General features: G+C 49.7%; 1 protein-coding gene across 40 annotated transcripts in view; it reads right to left on the reverse strand.

The window, feature by feature from the left end:
- Positions 1–13036, reverse strand: part of EPS15L1 (epidermal growth factor receptor pathway substrate 15 like 1) — a 93363-nt gene that overhangs the window by 58785 nt on the left and 21542 nt on the right. For all 40 annotated transcript variants that reach the window (XR_011430294.1, XR_011430293.1, XR_011430291.1 and 37 more), the window contains exons 5-9: positions 12899–12994; positions 12171–12233; positions 9632–9757; positions 5452–5511; positions 1972–2205 (exon numbers count right to left, since the gene is read on the reverse strand). Coding sequence is in view for 36 of the 40 variants with exons in the window: in XM_070246110.1 (XP_070102211.1) it covers positions 1972–2205; positions 5452–5511; positions 9632–9757; positions 12171–12233; positions 12899–12994 (579 nt within the window). In the remaining 4 variants the exon portion in view is untranslated. The remainder of the gene's footprint in view (positions 1–1971; positions 2206–5451; positions 5512–9631; positions 9758–12170; positions 12234–12898; positions 12995–13036) is intronic.

Below are 13036 nucleotides of genomic sequence, written 5' to 3' on the forward strand. Positions count from 1 at the left end.
AGAAATCATCATCTGATCATGCGTTTCTCATTTTTATCATTCACATTCTGAAGTTGTGTTGTGGTGCCGGCTGGCCTTCTTCTTGTCACAATTCATTGCTTTGCTTTTGAAACCACAAATGAAGCAGAAGACAAGGCGTGATTCCAAGCGTAACTCTCGTTCACATTCTTGTATGTTTTTGACACTCTCAGAGGTACTGTTTTATAAAGAACCCACTGTGATGCTAAATTTGCCAGACAAAAAACTTTTTTTTTCCTGAGGAAGATTGGCCCTGAGCGAACATCTGTTGCTAACCTTCCTCTATTTTATATGCAGGTCACTGCCACAGCAACACCACCAACAAATGGTATAGGTCCATATCCAGGATCCGAACCTAGGCTGCTGAGGCAGAGCACACCGAACTTAACCACTAGGCCACAGGACAGACCCCAAGAAACGTCTTTTTTGATATATAAGATGCTGCCGTGCGGAGAGTCAGGAGCCCCCACATGTCTTCCTGACATGAGATGGATGCCTTCCTCATTCACTTGATCATTCAACACGTATTGACTGAGCATCAAGGTACCAGAGATTGTTTAGATGCTGAGATTATAACCAAGAACTAACTCTGCTAACACAGGGGTGGGGAGGCAGTGAGACACATTACATAATGAACTATACAACAGGCCAGGCATGGGAAATCTAGAAGAATGCAGGGTGGAGGGAGGAGGGCTAGTGGGCAGGGCCCCAGACACGCTGGGTGTCAAGTACAGTCATACCAGGCTCCCCTGAGGAGGTGCCCTGCAAGCAGAGGCCTCACAAAATGAGGTGCCGTGGTGCAATCTGGGGATGCACCCTCCAGCAGAGGGACTGCCTGAGGCAGGAGGGGCAGAGACATGAGGAGAGAACCTGGATGTGCTGGGTGTGTTTGAGGAAGGGTGGTATTTATGTGCAAGTGAATGGGACAGTTCATTCTGAATCCCTGTTGCTACGGAATGAATATTTGAGTGCCCTCCCAAATTCGTATGTTGAAACCTAACCCCCAATGTGATGGTGTAGAAGATGGTATAGAAGCACCTTTGTGAGTTGCTTAGGTCATGAGGGAGGGGCTGTCAGGAAGGGGATTAGTGCCGTTATAAAAGGGGCCCAGAGAGCTCCCTCGCCACTCCCACCACGTGAGGACACAGTGAGAAGATGCTGTCCCTGAGCCAGGAAGAGAGCTCTCACCGGACATGGAATCTGCTGGCGCCTTGATCTTGGGCTTCCAGCCTCCAGAACTGAGACAAATAAATGTGATACCAGCCCTGATATTGGTTCCCCAACATTAAACCCAGCATATATGGGGTTAGAACCAAAACACTCATTCCCTGCTTACTTCCTGGCTTCAGAATCCACTATTCTCCATGGAGACAGACACAGCCAGGGACAAGCACCTGGATTCATTACCTCCTCCCAACAAGGAGCTACAGGCTGGCAGGAAAGCTGCTGACCAGCAAGGTCAGAGGCTCCCTCCTCTCTGTAAGTAGTCTCAAGGCCAAAGACAGGCTGGTGGGAAAGCTCCAACCAGCAAGACCATATGCTCCCCCTCTCCTACCTAAAACCACAAATAAAAACCCTTCCTTTTAGCTTTTTGGGGAGTTTGGGATCTCAGCGTTAGCTGCCCTTTCTCCTTGCTCAGCACCGTGCAATAATAAAATTCCTACTTTCTTCCACTACACCCGGTGTCAGAGATTGGCTTGCTGCGCCACGGGTGAGCAAACTCAATTCAGGCTTGATATCAAATGTCTGCTGTCTGTAAGCCCCCTGGCCTGTGGTACTCTATTATAACAGCTCAAATGGACTAAGATACCTGTTGTTAAATTTTTTTTCATTTAATCACCAATTTTACCCTTTTGGGGTCACAAATTACCTTCTCCCAAGAAACATCCTGCTGGGACTCTACACGGGGAAATAGCTGCTTTGAGAAGTGGCCTCACACAGAGGGCCCTGTACCTGTGTTTGCTTAATGCCGTGCTTAGGAGACAAGCTTCCTGTGCTGTTCAGGCTGCTGACACTGCCATGGGAAGGTGTGGAGCGGAGGCTGTCTTTTGGCGGAGGGCTGGCAGGCAGGACGGGCACAGCACCTGGGAACACTGTCTTCTTTCTCTTGGAAGGTGGGATGAGGGACGGGGGCAGGACGGCGGGCACGGGCTCCTTCTCAAGAGCTCGGTACACCAAGTGCATCGCCTGTGAGTGAAAAGAGAAGCATGCTCAGGTGGCAAGTCCCGGGCCGCGGGCGGGAGGGCAGCCCTTTCAGGGCCTGCATTGATGTGACAAAGACTGCTCTTTGGAGGTTGCTTCCAAGCTGAACAGAGTAAAAATAAACCTTTTCTGTTGAGCTATGCTTCCAATCCATAATTTTTCAAGACATTTGTTTAATCACACGAGACTGAAATGAATACACAAGGAATTCAATCATGCCAGACTCCACACGTCCCGTCCCCCACAGGAGGGTCACCAGCTCTAGGACTGACAACTTCCAAAGTACTGGAACTTGGAAGTCTAAAGACACGACGAGAGCTGCATGTACTTCAAGATATTTGGGAGACTCAGAAAACAATGGGAAAGGGCTTGCCTTGCCCAGGAAGGGCAGCACTCCTGTTCAAAGCAGGCAAGAAAAGGAAACTTTGTCTAAAACAAGGATTTAAAAGTCTGTTTTAAAATGTAAGAAAATCAAACCAAAATTACAACCCTTTACACTTCAAAATATTCCTTAAGTTGCTATTTGCAGAGAGAACAGATCGTTAACATAGGTAAAATTTACAGTCTCTTAAAAACTCTACAAAATGTTAGATGCAGCTAGTGATGAAAAGAAACACACAATGACACAATTCTAAGAGTCATTTCTAGAAGAACATAAATCTTGGCTGAAATGATGAGAAATGATAAAAACAAAACAAAAACGTAAACCCAGGCAGTAAGAAGACAGGTGTTCATGGGTTCACCATAGGCCAAGTGCCCCATTCCTGGGGACCACCCCCAGAGCCGTGCAATGACACGAACACCTAAAGTCAAGTGCGGTCAAAAGAAACGTACAAAACGAATAATGAGGTGCTGAGGGAAGGGGGAGTTAGTGTTTAACGGGGACAGAGTTTCAGTTTGGGAAGGTGAAGAGAGTCCTGGAGACGGCTGCTGGTGACGGCTGCACAACAGTGTGGTTGTGCTTAACACCACTGAATTGTCCACCTAATAGTGGTGGCGATGGTAAACTGTAAGGTGTATTCTACCATAATAAAGAAAGAAAGAATGTACAGCCAGTAACACAAGAGGGTGATGGAGAAACACGGAAAATGCTCAAAGTCAAAAGGCAGAACAGAGTCGACGTGTAGCAGGAAAAACACATACAACTGAGTACTGTTGGATGTAAAGGATTATGAGGAAAACTGCAAGAGAAATTGATAATTTCCCTGGAAAATGGTTTAAATTTCACTTAGAAATTTAAAATCTCAAAGGCTTTACACACATATAGTACGATAATCAGCAGCTTCAATTTGTGTATATATTGTAAAGTCACATTTTAAAGATGTTAAAATTCCTAGAACAGAAGATCTATCTTAGGGATATTGTATTTCATCATTTTTCTATAACTTAGAAATTCCCAGATCATTCAGACTTTTTGGGGTGTGTGCGGGGGATTGGTTGAACTTAATTACTATCTATTAAAGTGCTGTCCTTCACTACAAGGGACTGCTTTATTCTACTTTGAGATTTAATGGCACGAGGTGAGTGAACACATCCCATGAATAGGTGAGAAAAGTCAAAGATGTATGTGACGTGGAGGGAAAGGAGGAGGAACAGAATGACACAGGCCCAGGGTGAGGAGGGCAGGCGCGGGGGGAAGTCAGCCCAGCCCACTGGGAGGCTGGAGGCAGGTGGAGAGCTGCAGGGGTGTGGAGGGAGGGCAGCTACGTGAGGAGATGGCCGACTGGACACACAGACCCACAGCTGCCACTAAAAGGAGAAGAAGGTGGGAGTGCCAGGGCTCTGGCACAGACAGCAGCAGATGTGGAAGTGGATGTCAGTGTGCTGGGGCATCTGTAGGCCACATCTAACGTACACCTACTTCCCACCTCTGTGTGCTGAGAGGGCCTGGAAGCATTGGCACCCCAGGAGCACTGAACACCCCAGCACCCAGATCTGATTTCTAACACTATTCTCCAGTACGAGGTACTGGGGCTCCCTGGAGAAACAGTGGACGATGTGGCTGGGGCAGGGAAGGTTCAGGGGGAGCCAGGAGCATCTTACCGTGCCAAAAGGAAGCAAGTACTCAGAAAATGATGGGGTGTGACCAAAGGACAAAGGAGCCAGATAGGAGGAGCTCCCACTGGGCAAAATAAATCCCGCCACGAAAGGATGAGAAACCTCTGGACGCATTTATGAGTCCACTCTGAATGAACAAATTCCTGACGGTAGAAGGCCAGCTAGAGAATGTGTGAGGAATGCCAGAGTTAGAAGATCGCCAGTTAGCAACCAACACAATCCTAACTGATTCAGGTGAGGCTCCTGGGAGGGTCCAAGAACCAGCAGGGGAGTTGGAAGGTTAAGGGGGTGTTTAGTCTCCACGTGTCTCCCACGAGACTGCGCACAGGGAAGCGAGTGACTCCGCAGGGAGAAACCCTGACTATGACCAAGGTCGACGTCGTGCTAATGATGCACAGTAAGACATCAAACGCCCTACTGATGTCGTGTGTCCCAAGGAGAGTGCACAGCACCTCAGTGGGGACCTCCCCCACGAAGGGCATGGCCTGGATTGTCATGAGGAAAGAGCAGACAAGCCAGCAGCAAGCGGCCTGCATGCTTCAAAATGCCCATGCGGCCAGGAGACATGACGACAGACGAAAAGCTGCTCCAGAGCAGAGGGCCCGCAAGAGACGAGGCTGCAGCCTCCTTTGCTGGGAAGGATGTTTTGGGGACAACTGGCAAAATCTGAATAATATCCTTAGATTAGATAAGATAATGATAATGTAATAATTGATAAAGTAATGTATCAAATACAAGATCTGACACATCATAATAGATACTATAATAAATTAGAGGACGTCGACATGCATTTCCCTGATTTTGAAATAGACAGTGGTTATGTAAGAGAGTTCCCTGGTCTTAGGAAATACACACTAACGTATTTCAGGATGAAGAGGGATGGTGTCTGCAACTTACCCCAAAACGGTTCAAAGGAAAAATCCGTGTGTGTGTATACATACACCCACGTGGAGAGAGAGGAAGGAAAAAGCAACCCACTCAAAAAATAACCCTGGGGAATCTGAGTGAGGAAGATTCTATACTACTGCAACTTTTCTTTAAATCCAAACTATGTCAAAATAAACACTTGAAAAATTAAAGAAAAGAAGAAAAAAACCGAATCCAGAACCCCTCCCCAAGCAGAACCCCTCCTTCCTCAGCAGAGTGGGAAGGAGAGTCCCGGCAGGGGCCTACCACAGCAAACTCATCTCTGTCCAGGTGTCCATCCTTGTCGATGTCACTGAGGTCCCAGACCTGCAAGACAAACAGCAGCAAGGCTTACTAGGTGGTTACTGAGGCTCATTGGGGGGTACCGAGGCTCAGTGGGGAGGTACCGAGGCTCACTGGTGGGTATCGAGGCTCACTGGTGGGTACCGAGGCTCACTGGGGGGGTTCCAAGGCTCACTGGGGAGGTACCAAGGCTCACCGGGGGGATACCGAGGCTCACTGGCGGGTACTGAGGCTCACTGGTGGGTACCAAGGCTCAGTGTGAGGATACCGAGGCTCACCGGGGGGTACCAAGGCTCACTGGGGGGTACTGAGGCTCACTGTGTGCGTACCGAGGCTCACTTGGGGGTACCAAGGCTCACTGGGGGGTACTGACGCTCAGTGAGGGGTACCGAGGCTCAGTGGGGGGATACCCAGGCTCACTGGGGGGTACTGAGGCTCACTGGGGGGTACCAAGGCTCACTGGGGGGATACCGAGAGGCTCAGTCAGGGGATACCAAGGCTCACTGGGGGTTACCGAGGCTTACTAAGGGGGTACTGAGGCTTACTGAGGGGAGTACCAAGGCTTACTAGGAGTGGGTACTGAGGCTTACTGAGGGGGGCACCAAAGCTTACTGTGGAGGAAAGGCCCATGGGTAGCAACGGCACCAGCCAGAACTCAAGATTCTGAGGGCTCGGAGCATAGCAGAGTTAAAGAGAGGCGATCAAAATGCATTTAAGAACCAGTCTGTAGGTTCTCTGAAAAACCATCATCTGATGAAGTACTCAATTCCAAGATCCTTTCTGCCATGCTATGTTCATTTTCTCTAACAAACTATTGTGATTATAATCACATCCACCCTGATTTTTAGATCATGTGGTTTTGGTGCAGGTGTTGCTCTGCACACAAGCCCTGCCCACTACAGACACACACACACACACGTGCACAAATCCAGCCCTCGCCCCCATTCCTACTGGGCAGGGCCGTGGGCATGCACTTGAACAGGTCTGTGGGGTCATGTCTCCTCTCTCATTGGTGGATGCTGAGGCAGGTGCCATGGAATGTGCTAGGCCCACCCAGCACCCTGAAAACCAGGTAGGCGGGTATAGGTTTCCAGAGCAGGTCAAAGGCCGTGTGGTGGATTTCCTAAAGCACAAACGACGCACTAGCTTCCTGACCCAGGTCAGCCCTCCCAGACCGGCAGGCCTGAATGGACAACGCTGGGCATGGCGCCAGATCCTGGAGCTAAGCAGACGCCTGGGGTCCATCTGTGATGCTTCCTGTGCCAGTACCTGCTCCCTCATCAATAGCTACCAACTTCAGCCCAGGGATGTTTCTCCCCTGTGGGTCCTCCCTTCCACCCCTGCTGCTGTGTCCTTGGCGTGGACCTCTCCAGCACTCCACAGAGGCCAGAGCCTCTAGCTGACCTCTCTGCCTCTAGTCTTGTCCCCAGGGTAGCCACAGAGCTGGCTCTAGAATGCACTCTGACCCTGCCCCGCCCTGCTGATGGCATCCAGTCTCTGCCCCTCAGCCTGGCACACCGAGTCCCCTGTGCCTGTGGTGGGCCCCTGCACCCCAACCCAGCCTCCTGGGACTCCAGGTTGACTTCTGGGGACCCCAAACTGTTCACAGTCCCCTCAAGCAGCATGGATGCCCTTTTAAAGGTGTGTGCCATCAGGCTGAGTGCTTTATGCCTGTCGTCTCAATTTCAGAAGCAGAGGCTCAGGAAGAGTAACTTTCCCAAAGATACAGCACATATGCGGGGAGGGCCAAGACTGGACAGGCCTTTCTGGCTCCACAGTCCTCCCCTGCCCAGGGCTTGCCCACGTCAGCGCCACTGACATTCGGAGCCAGCTCATTCTCTGTGGTGGGGCATCCTGTGCATTGCAGAATGTTAAGCAGCATCACTGGTCTCCACCTACCTGGTATCAATAGCACCCAACCCAGGAGGGACAACCAAAAATGTCTCCAGATGTTGCTCAACAGCCCTTGAGGTGAAACTGCCTGGTGAGAGCCGCAGGCCTACCCAGCATGCCAGGCTGCCTCTGCTCATGCTGTCATGTGCCTGGCCTTCTCACCCCGTCGTCTGCCACCCATCTCTTCATTCAGGAAGACGTAACCCTGGGACATCGGCTCTAGGAGGCTCTCCCTGACTGCCCTGTACCCCTCTGCTCAGGTGGGTCAGGCTCCTCCCCTCTACCACTGTCCTCCATGGCCAGAACTCTGATGACTAGGGAGGCAATGGGGTTGGAGGGTGCCAGGTAAGAGTGAGGGCTCTGGAGACCATGGACCTTGTTCTCGTCCTGTGCAACCCTGGGTGACTGACTGGACACTCTGAAGGCCCCTTTTCCTCACCTGGAAAACGGGGGTGACACCATCCATAACAGGGTGGTTACAAGTACGCAATGACTTGATTTATGCAAAGCACTAAAACAGGGCCTGGTACATACTAAGCCCTCAATAACTAAATATTAGCATCTTAACCATTATTTTATTTATTTGACCTCCTGAACTGTATTAATTTCATCCCCATCTTCCCAGTGCTCGGCACAAGGTGTGGTCCAGAGCAGGCTCTGAAAAATGCTTGCTGAATGACTGAATGGATGCATGATGTGTGGGTGCACGGATGCATGGATGAATGAGTATATGCAGAGATACACGCATGCACAGAAGAATGGGTGCATGGATATGGATGCATGTGTGCACGGATGGAAAGGTGCACAGATGAATGGGTACATGGATATAGATGCACACATGCACGGATGGATGGGTGCATGGAAGAATGGGTGCATGGATATGGATGCATGTGTGCATGCATGCACTGGGTGCACAGAGGGTTTGGTGAGTGGAGAAAGGGGGAAAGGAGAGAAGGGCAGATGAGAAGTGACCCCTGTACCACAAGACCTGGAGCGGGTCAGAAGACTTGCAGAACACGCACTTCCTAGCCACAGCTCCCTCCTAATAAAGCACATTCCACCACAGTGGGTCTCCCAGCCTTGTCTGTGATTTGGCTCCATGACAGTCTGCCATTATTACATTCAACAGTCAGGTATTTGACAAGGACACCAAGTAAGGGCACACACCGCGCAGGAACAGGTCACCTCATCCTGCTGCTGTTAAAACTCACACCTCATGAAGACCGTTGGTGATCAGCGCAGGTCCCCATCACAGGGCTCTGTCTACACCACACCACAGCTAAGAGGAGGACAAAGGGATTTGAGAAGTCCCCTTCCTTAGCAGCCTCATTTCAGAACAAAGTATCAAGTCAGGCTCTAGCTGGGTCCGATCAAATGAGCCAGTGTCTGCAAGTCATATTTAAACAGGAACATATGAGGGGAATCCACAGGGGCAGGAAATTGCAAGGCTCCTCAGGGTTCCCCCAAAGGTCAGGAGCTAGACCCAGAGATGGCATCCACAGGGGCCCAGGGCTCCAGGAGCCCCACTCAGTCCTCCCACTCTGGGCTGGTGCCTGCTGAGTCGTAGCAATCCCATCCAGATAGACGACAACAACACCCATCCCCTCTGAGTCAGAGAAGGGAATCCAGCAGAGACAGCCCTGTGAAGTGGGCTTTGCGACCAGAGCGAACACGTCGGGGTGTAACGCAAACCTCATTAGAGGGAAAACAATCTGCAGTAGAAAGCTGTATCTAAAACACTTGGACTTAAATGGAAAAAAACTGAGGGATTTTCTTTAAAAAAAGAGAATGCATAAAACTTTTTCTAAACTTGGAGCAGAATTTAAAGTCCCCTTACCTTAAGCTCACAGACAGAAAAAACAGTAACAAAAAACAGAAAATTACTAAGGAGATACAGACACCCACTCCCACACTTCTTCCTGGAAGTGCGGTAGAGGGGGAAATCCCAGGGCTGGGTTCGAGTCCCAGCTCTGCCCGTGCATGGGCAGTGGGGAGTGAGTTCACTTCCGAGGCTGCCCTGCCACGTGCACAATGGGCCCACAGCAGCACCTTCCCATAGGTTGGGGAGCACCTTCGAGCTGCACTCCAGGAGGCCCCAAGCCAGCCTGACTGAAGCAAATGCTCCATCCACGCCAGTCTTATGAAGCCCCCTGAGGGTACACGGCGTGATCAGGCCTCATAAGTGACTGTGGGGAGCCAGCCCAGGGCCGACCAAACTCAGAACAGTACAGGATGCGAGCGCACCACTTACCCTGCCCAGGACATCAAGAGGCAGCTTTGAGTTCATGAGAACTGGCTTGACTTTGTCTCCGGAGAGCAAGCCATTGATGGGTAAGAGGCTTTCAAAAATTCCGTCGAATTTTGCCTTTTCTTCCACCTGGTTGGAAAGAAACAGCCTGAGTGCGTGAGAAAGTGTGCCTGTGAGAGTCCAAAACAAGCTCTGAGCTGAGGCTGAACACAAATGACCAGGAGCCACCACTGGCCTCGCTCAGAGCACAGGGCCGTCTCGGAGCACTCCCAGGACGAACTCCTTGAAGAAGGAGGCAGCTCTGGCAGCCAAGATCAATGGGAAAGAGGACCCGGCCCTGGGCCAGGGACACAAAGATCACCCTACCTACCTGCTCAGGGCTCACTAGGACGAGAAAGGCAAAAGTGTGAACGGGTTTTAGTTCTTTAAGAAGAAGAAGTAAATCTGGATATCAAGCCACAGAACTAAAGACTCAAATATAAAAAAAACCCAAAGACTTAACCAATTATCCAAATCAACTTTAAGCATAAGAAGTCCTCTGTGTCTCACAGTCATAAAATAAATATTAAAAGCTCCTCCTGGACAGAGTGAGGTCTGGGCAGGACTTACAGTGCAGACTAGAAGCTACTGCTGTTCTGAAGTCTGAAACGCAGGCAGCATGAGGAAGGGCCGTCAGGGAGGAGGGTCTGGGCAGGGCCCTGCAGTCTGCCCTCCTACGGAAATAAAGCCTGAGGCAAGTGGAACCGGGGACAGCAGAGCTCTCACCACCAGCCCTGACCACAGGCTGGAGGCACGGGAAGTGCTAAGAAAACACCCCCAAAAAGGGTCCATCGGCGGAAGAATGGATAAGCACAGTGCGGTCCATCCACACACTAGAATGTTAGCCCTAACGACATAGGAAGTTCCAACCCTGCTACAACATGGATGAACCTTGAGGACATCAGGCTACAAGAAATAAGCCAGACACAAAAGGACAGATACTGTACGATCCCACTCATACGAGGCCCACAGAGGAGTCACACTCAGAGAGACAGAAGGTAGGACAGAGGGTGCCAGGAGCTGGAGGGCGGGGAGTGAATGTTTTAACGGGACAGAGTTTCAGTTTGGGACGATAAACAAGTTCTGGAGGTAGATGGTGGGGACGGCTGTGCAACCATGTAAATGGACCTAATGCCCCTGAACTGGATACTTACAAATGGGTAAGACGGTGAACTTTACCTTACGTGTATTCCACCAGAATTAAAAAGAAAGAAGAAAGCAAGAAGCAGACACTGCACGCATGAGCAGCTGCGAGCGCTGAGAAGACAAACGCCCTGTGTCTGCCTTGAGCCTCTGGGATTTCCCTGATCCCTCAGACTCGCTTCTAGGTTCTTCCAGAAGCCCAGGAACATTCACAACAGAAAAGAACTTTTGGCACTTGGGGTTTGTCTGTTTCTCTGAACAGAATGCCGAGTCTCTTAGGAACGGTCGACCCCATCACGGCACCATTCCCACCCCTGACTGCTCTCTGCAAAGCTTTGCGGGCTCCTCAGCCACCAGCCCTCCTCCTGAGGCCTCAACTCGGCCCCTGCCAGAGAGGGCTGGAACAGTTCAAGGAATAAGATCTCTCTGGCACTATTTTTCACAACAAAGCAGCTCTTTTTCAAAGTAGGCGTTGCAGAACTGGACTACAGAGAAGGAAATCCTCCGATACCGCGATCTCCACCAGCAAACTACGACTTCTCAACTCCTCAGACACATAAGGCCTCCTCCTGCCCTGTCTCTGCATAGACCTTCCCCATCTAAACCCTTCCAAGGAGAGAAGAGACCAACCGCATAAAACAAGACAAGAGCCCTCGACTGGAGGGGGGGGGGGGGTCCTTATTTTACAGAAAGACTATGATTAATGTTGCTTTTTAAGCCAAATAAAAGGAAATGTGACAATCTCTCACAAGTGGGGAGCAAGGAGGTCCCATTACCTGGGAGACCATCTCCCTGCCCCACGTGTGTTCCCTTGACGAGTAATTCCCCACTTAGTAGAAGACACCACTCATTCTTTAATCTCTAGAAGCAGTAACACAGCTTTACAGGCACAACATCCTCTGTCTTAAAAATAATACTAAGTGCTCAGAGAAGTTTTTCAAAAAGCAATGAGAGCATCAGAAACGAAGGCATTATAACGTGTAAACGGGCTGGAAATAAGAGACAGCTATGAAGACATGCTGGCAGTCTTCACGCCCGCAAGTTCTCACAATTTCCCCTTCCATCCTGATTAAAAAGCAACAAAACCCGCAGAACATGACCTAGAAATGCAAGATTTAAACTGTAGAATTTTAAGAACCCAGCTCCTGAAACTGCCTTAGCGGGCAACACCTAATTATAGTAAAAGGCTATAGCTGTTTCAAGATTCTAATTTGAAAAAGTTATTTCATCCAAATTCTGTGGCACACTCACTCTGAAACAAAACAGATAAATTGTCCTGCGAAACGTTTTGAACAACATCATAAATGGCTAAAACCATTACACGTGTACGACAGCCAGGGGTGCCCCTCTGGTCACTTACCCTCACAGCCCAGTGGGCCTCTGCAGAAGGCGGCGGGACCATCAGAGGGCTGCTGGTGTCGTGCTGTGGAGAGAGAGAGACATCCCGCCATGGTGCCACAGAAGGATGTGTTTATTGAAAGGATACACATTTCAAAGTGCTTTCAAAACAGGGGAAGGTCTCAAAAAGTTAAACACAGAATTACCATATGACCCAGCAATTCCACTCCCAGGTATGCACTCAAAAGAAGTGAAAACACAGGTGCAAATGAATCCTTGTATATGAATTATGATGCCCACCAACAAATGAACACAAAATGGGGGAGACCAGACAAGGCATTCTCATTCAGCCATGAAAAGGAATGGAGCCCCAACACACACGACAATATGGACGAGCCTTGAAAACATCATGCTGAGTGAAAGAAACTGGGCACAGGATTCTATGAAACAGCCGGAACAGGCAAATCCATAGAAACAGAAAGCAGCTTAGTGGCGGCCAGGGGCTCAGAGAGGGGGAAATGGGGAGTACAGTGTTTCCTTTTGGGGTGATGAAAATGTTCTGGAACTAGATAGGAGTGATGGCTGCACAACATCGTGAATGCACGAAGTGCACCTGAGTTGTTCAATTTAAAATGGTTAAGTTTAGGCTATGTAAATTTCACCTCAATAACAAAAAAGAGGGAGAGAGAAAACATGGAGATAGATGGATGGTGATAGAAGAATGTGAACTTGAAGGATTTTGACACTTACAAATTTAGGCGGCGGCATGTTCAAATTCAGATTGCTCAAGGTAACTTCATGACCACTCTGTGCACAGGCCACTAATCTCAGGGCAACATAGAAACCCTGCAAATCCAAAAAGGCGGGGAGGTGTAACCCCATGCAGCT

This window comes from Equus caballus, chromosome 21 (assembly GCF_041296265.1).
Source record: "Equus caballus isolate H_3958 breed thoroughbred chromosome 21, TB-T2T, whole genome shotgun sequence".
In the NCBI taxonomy this organism is placed as follows: domain Eukaryota; kingdom Metazoa; phylum Chordata; class Mammalia; order Perissodactyla; family Equidae; genus Equus; species Equus caballus.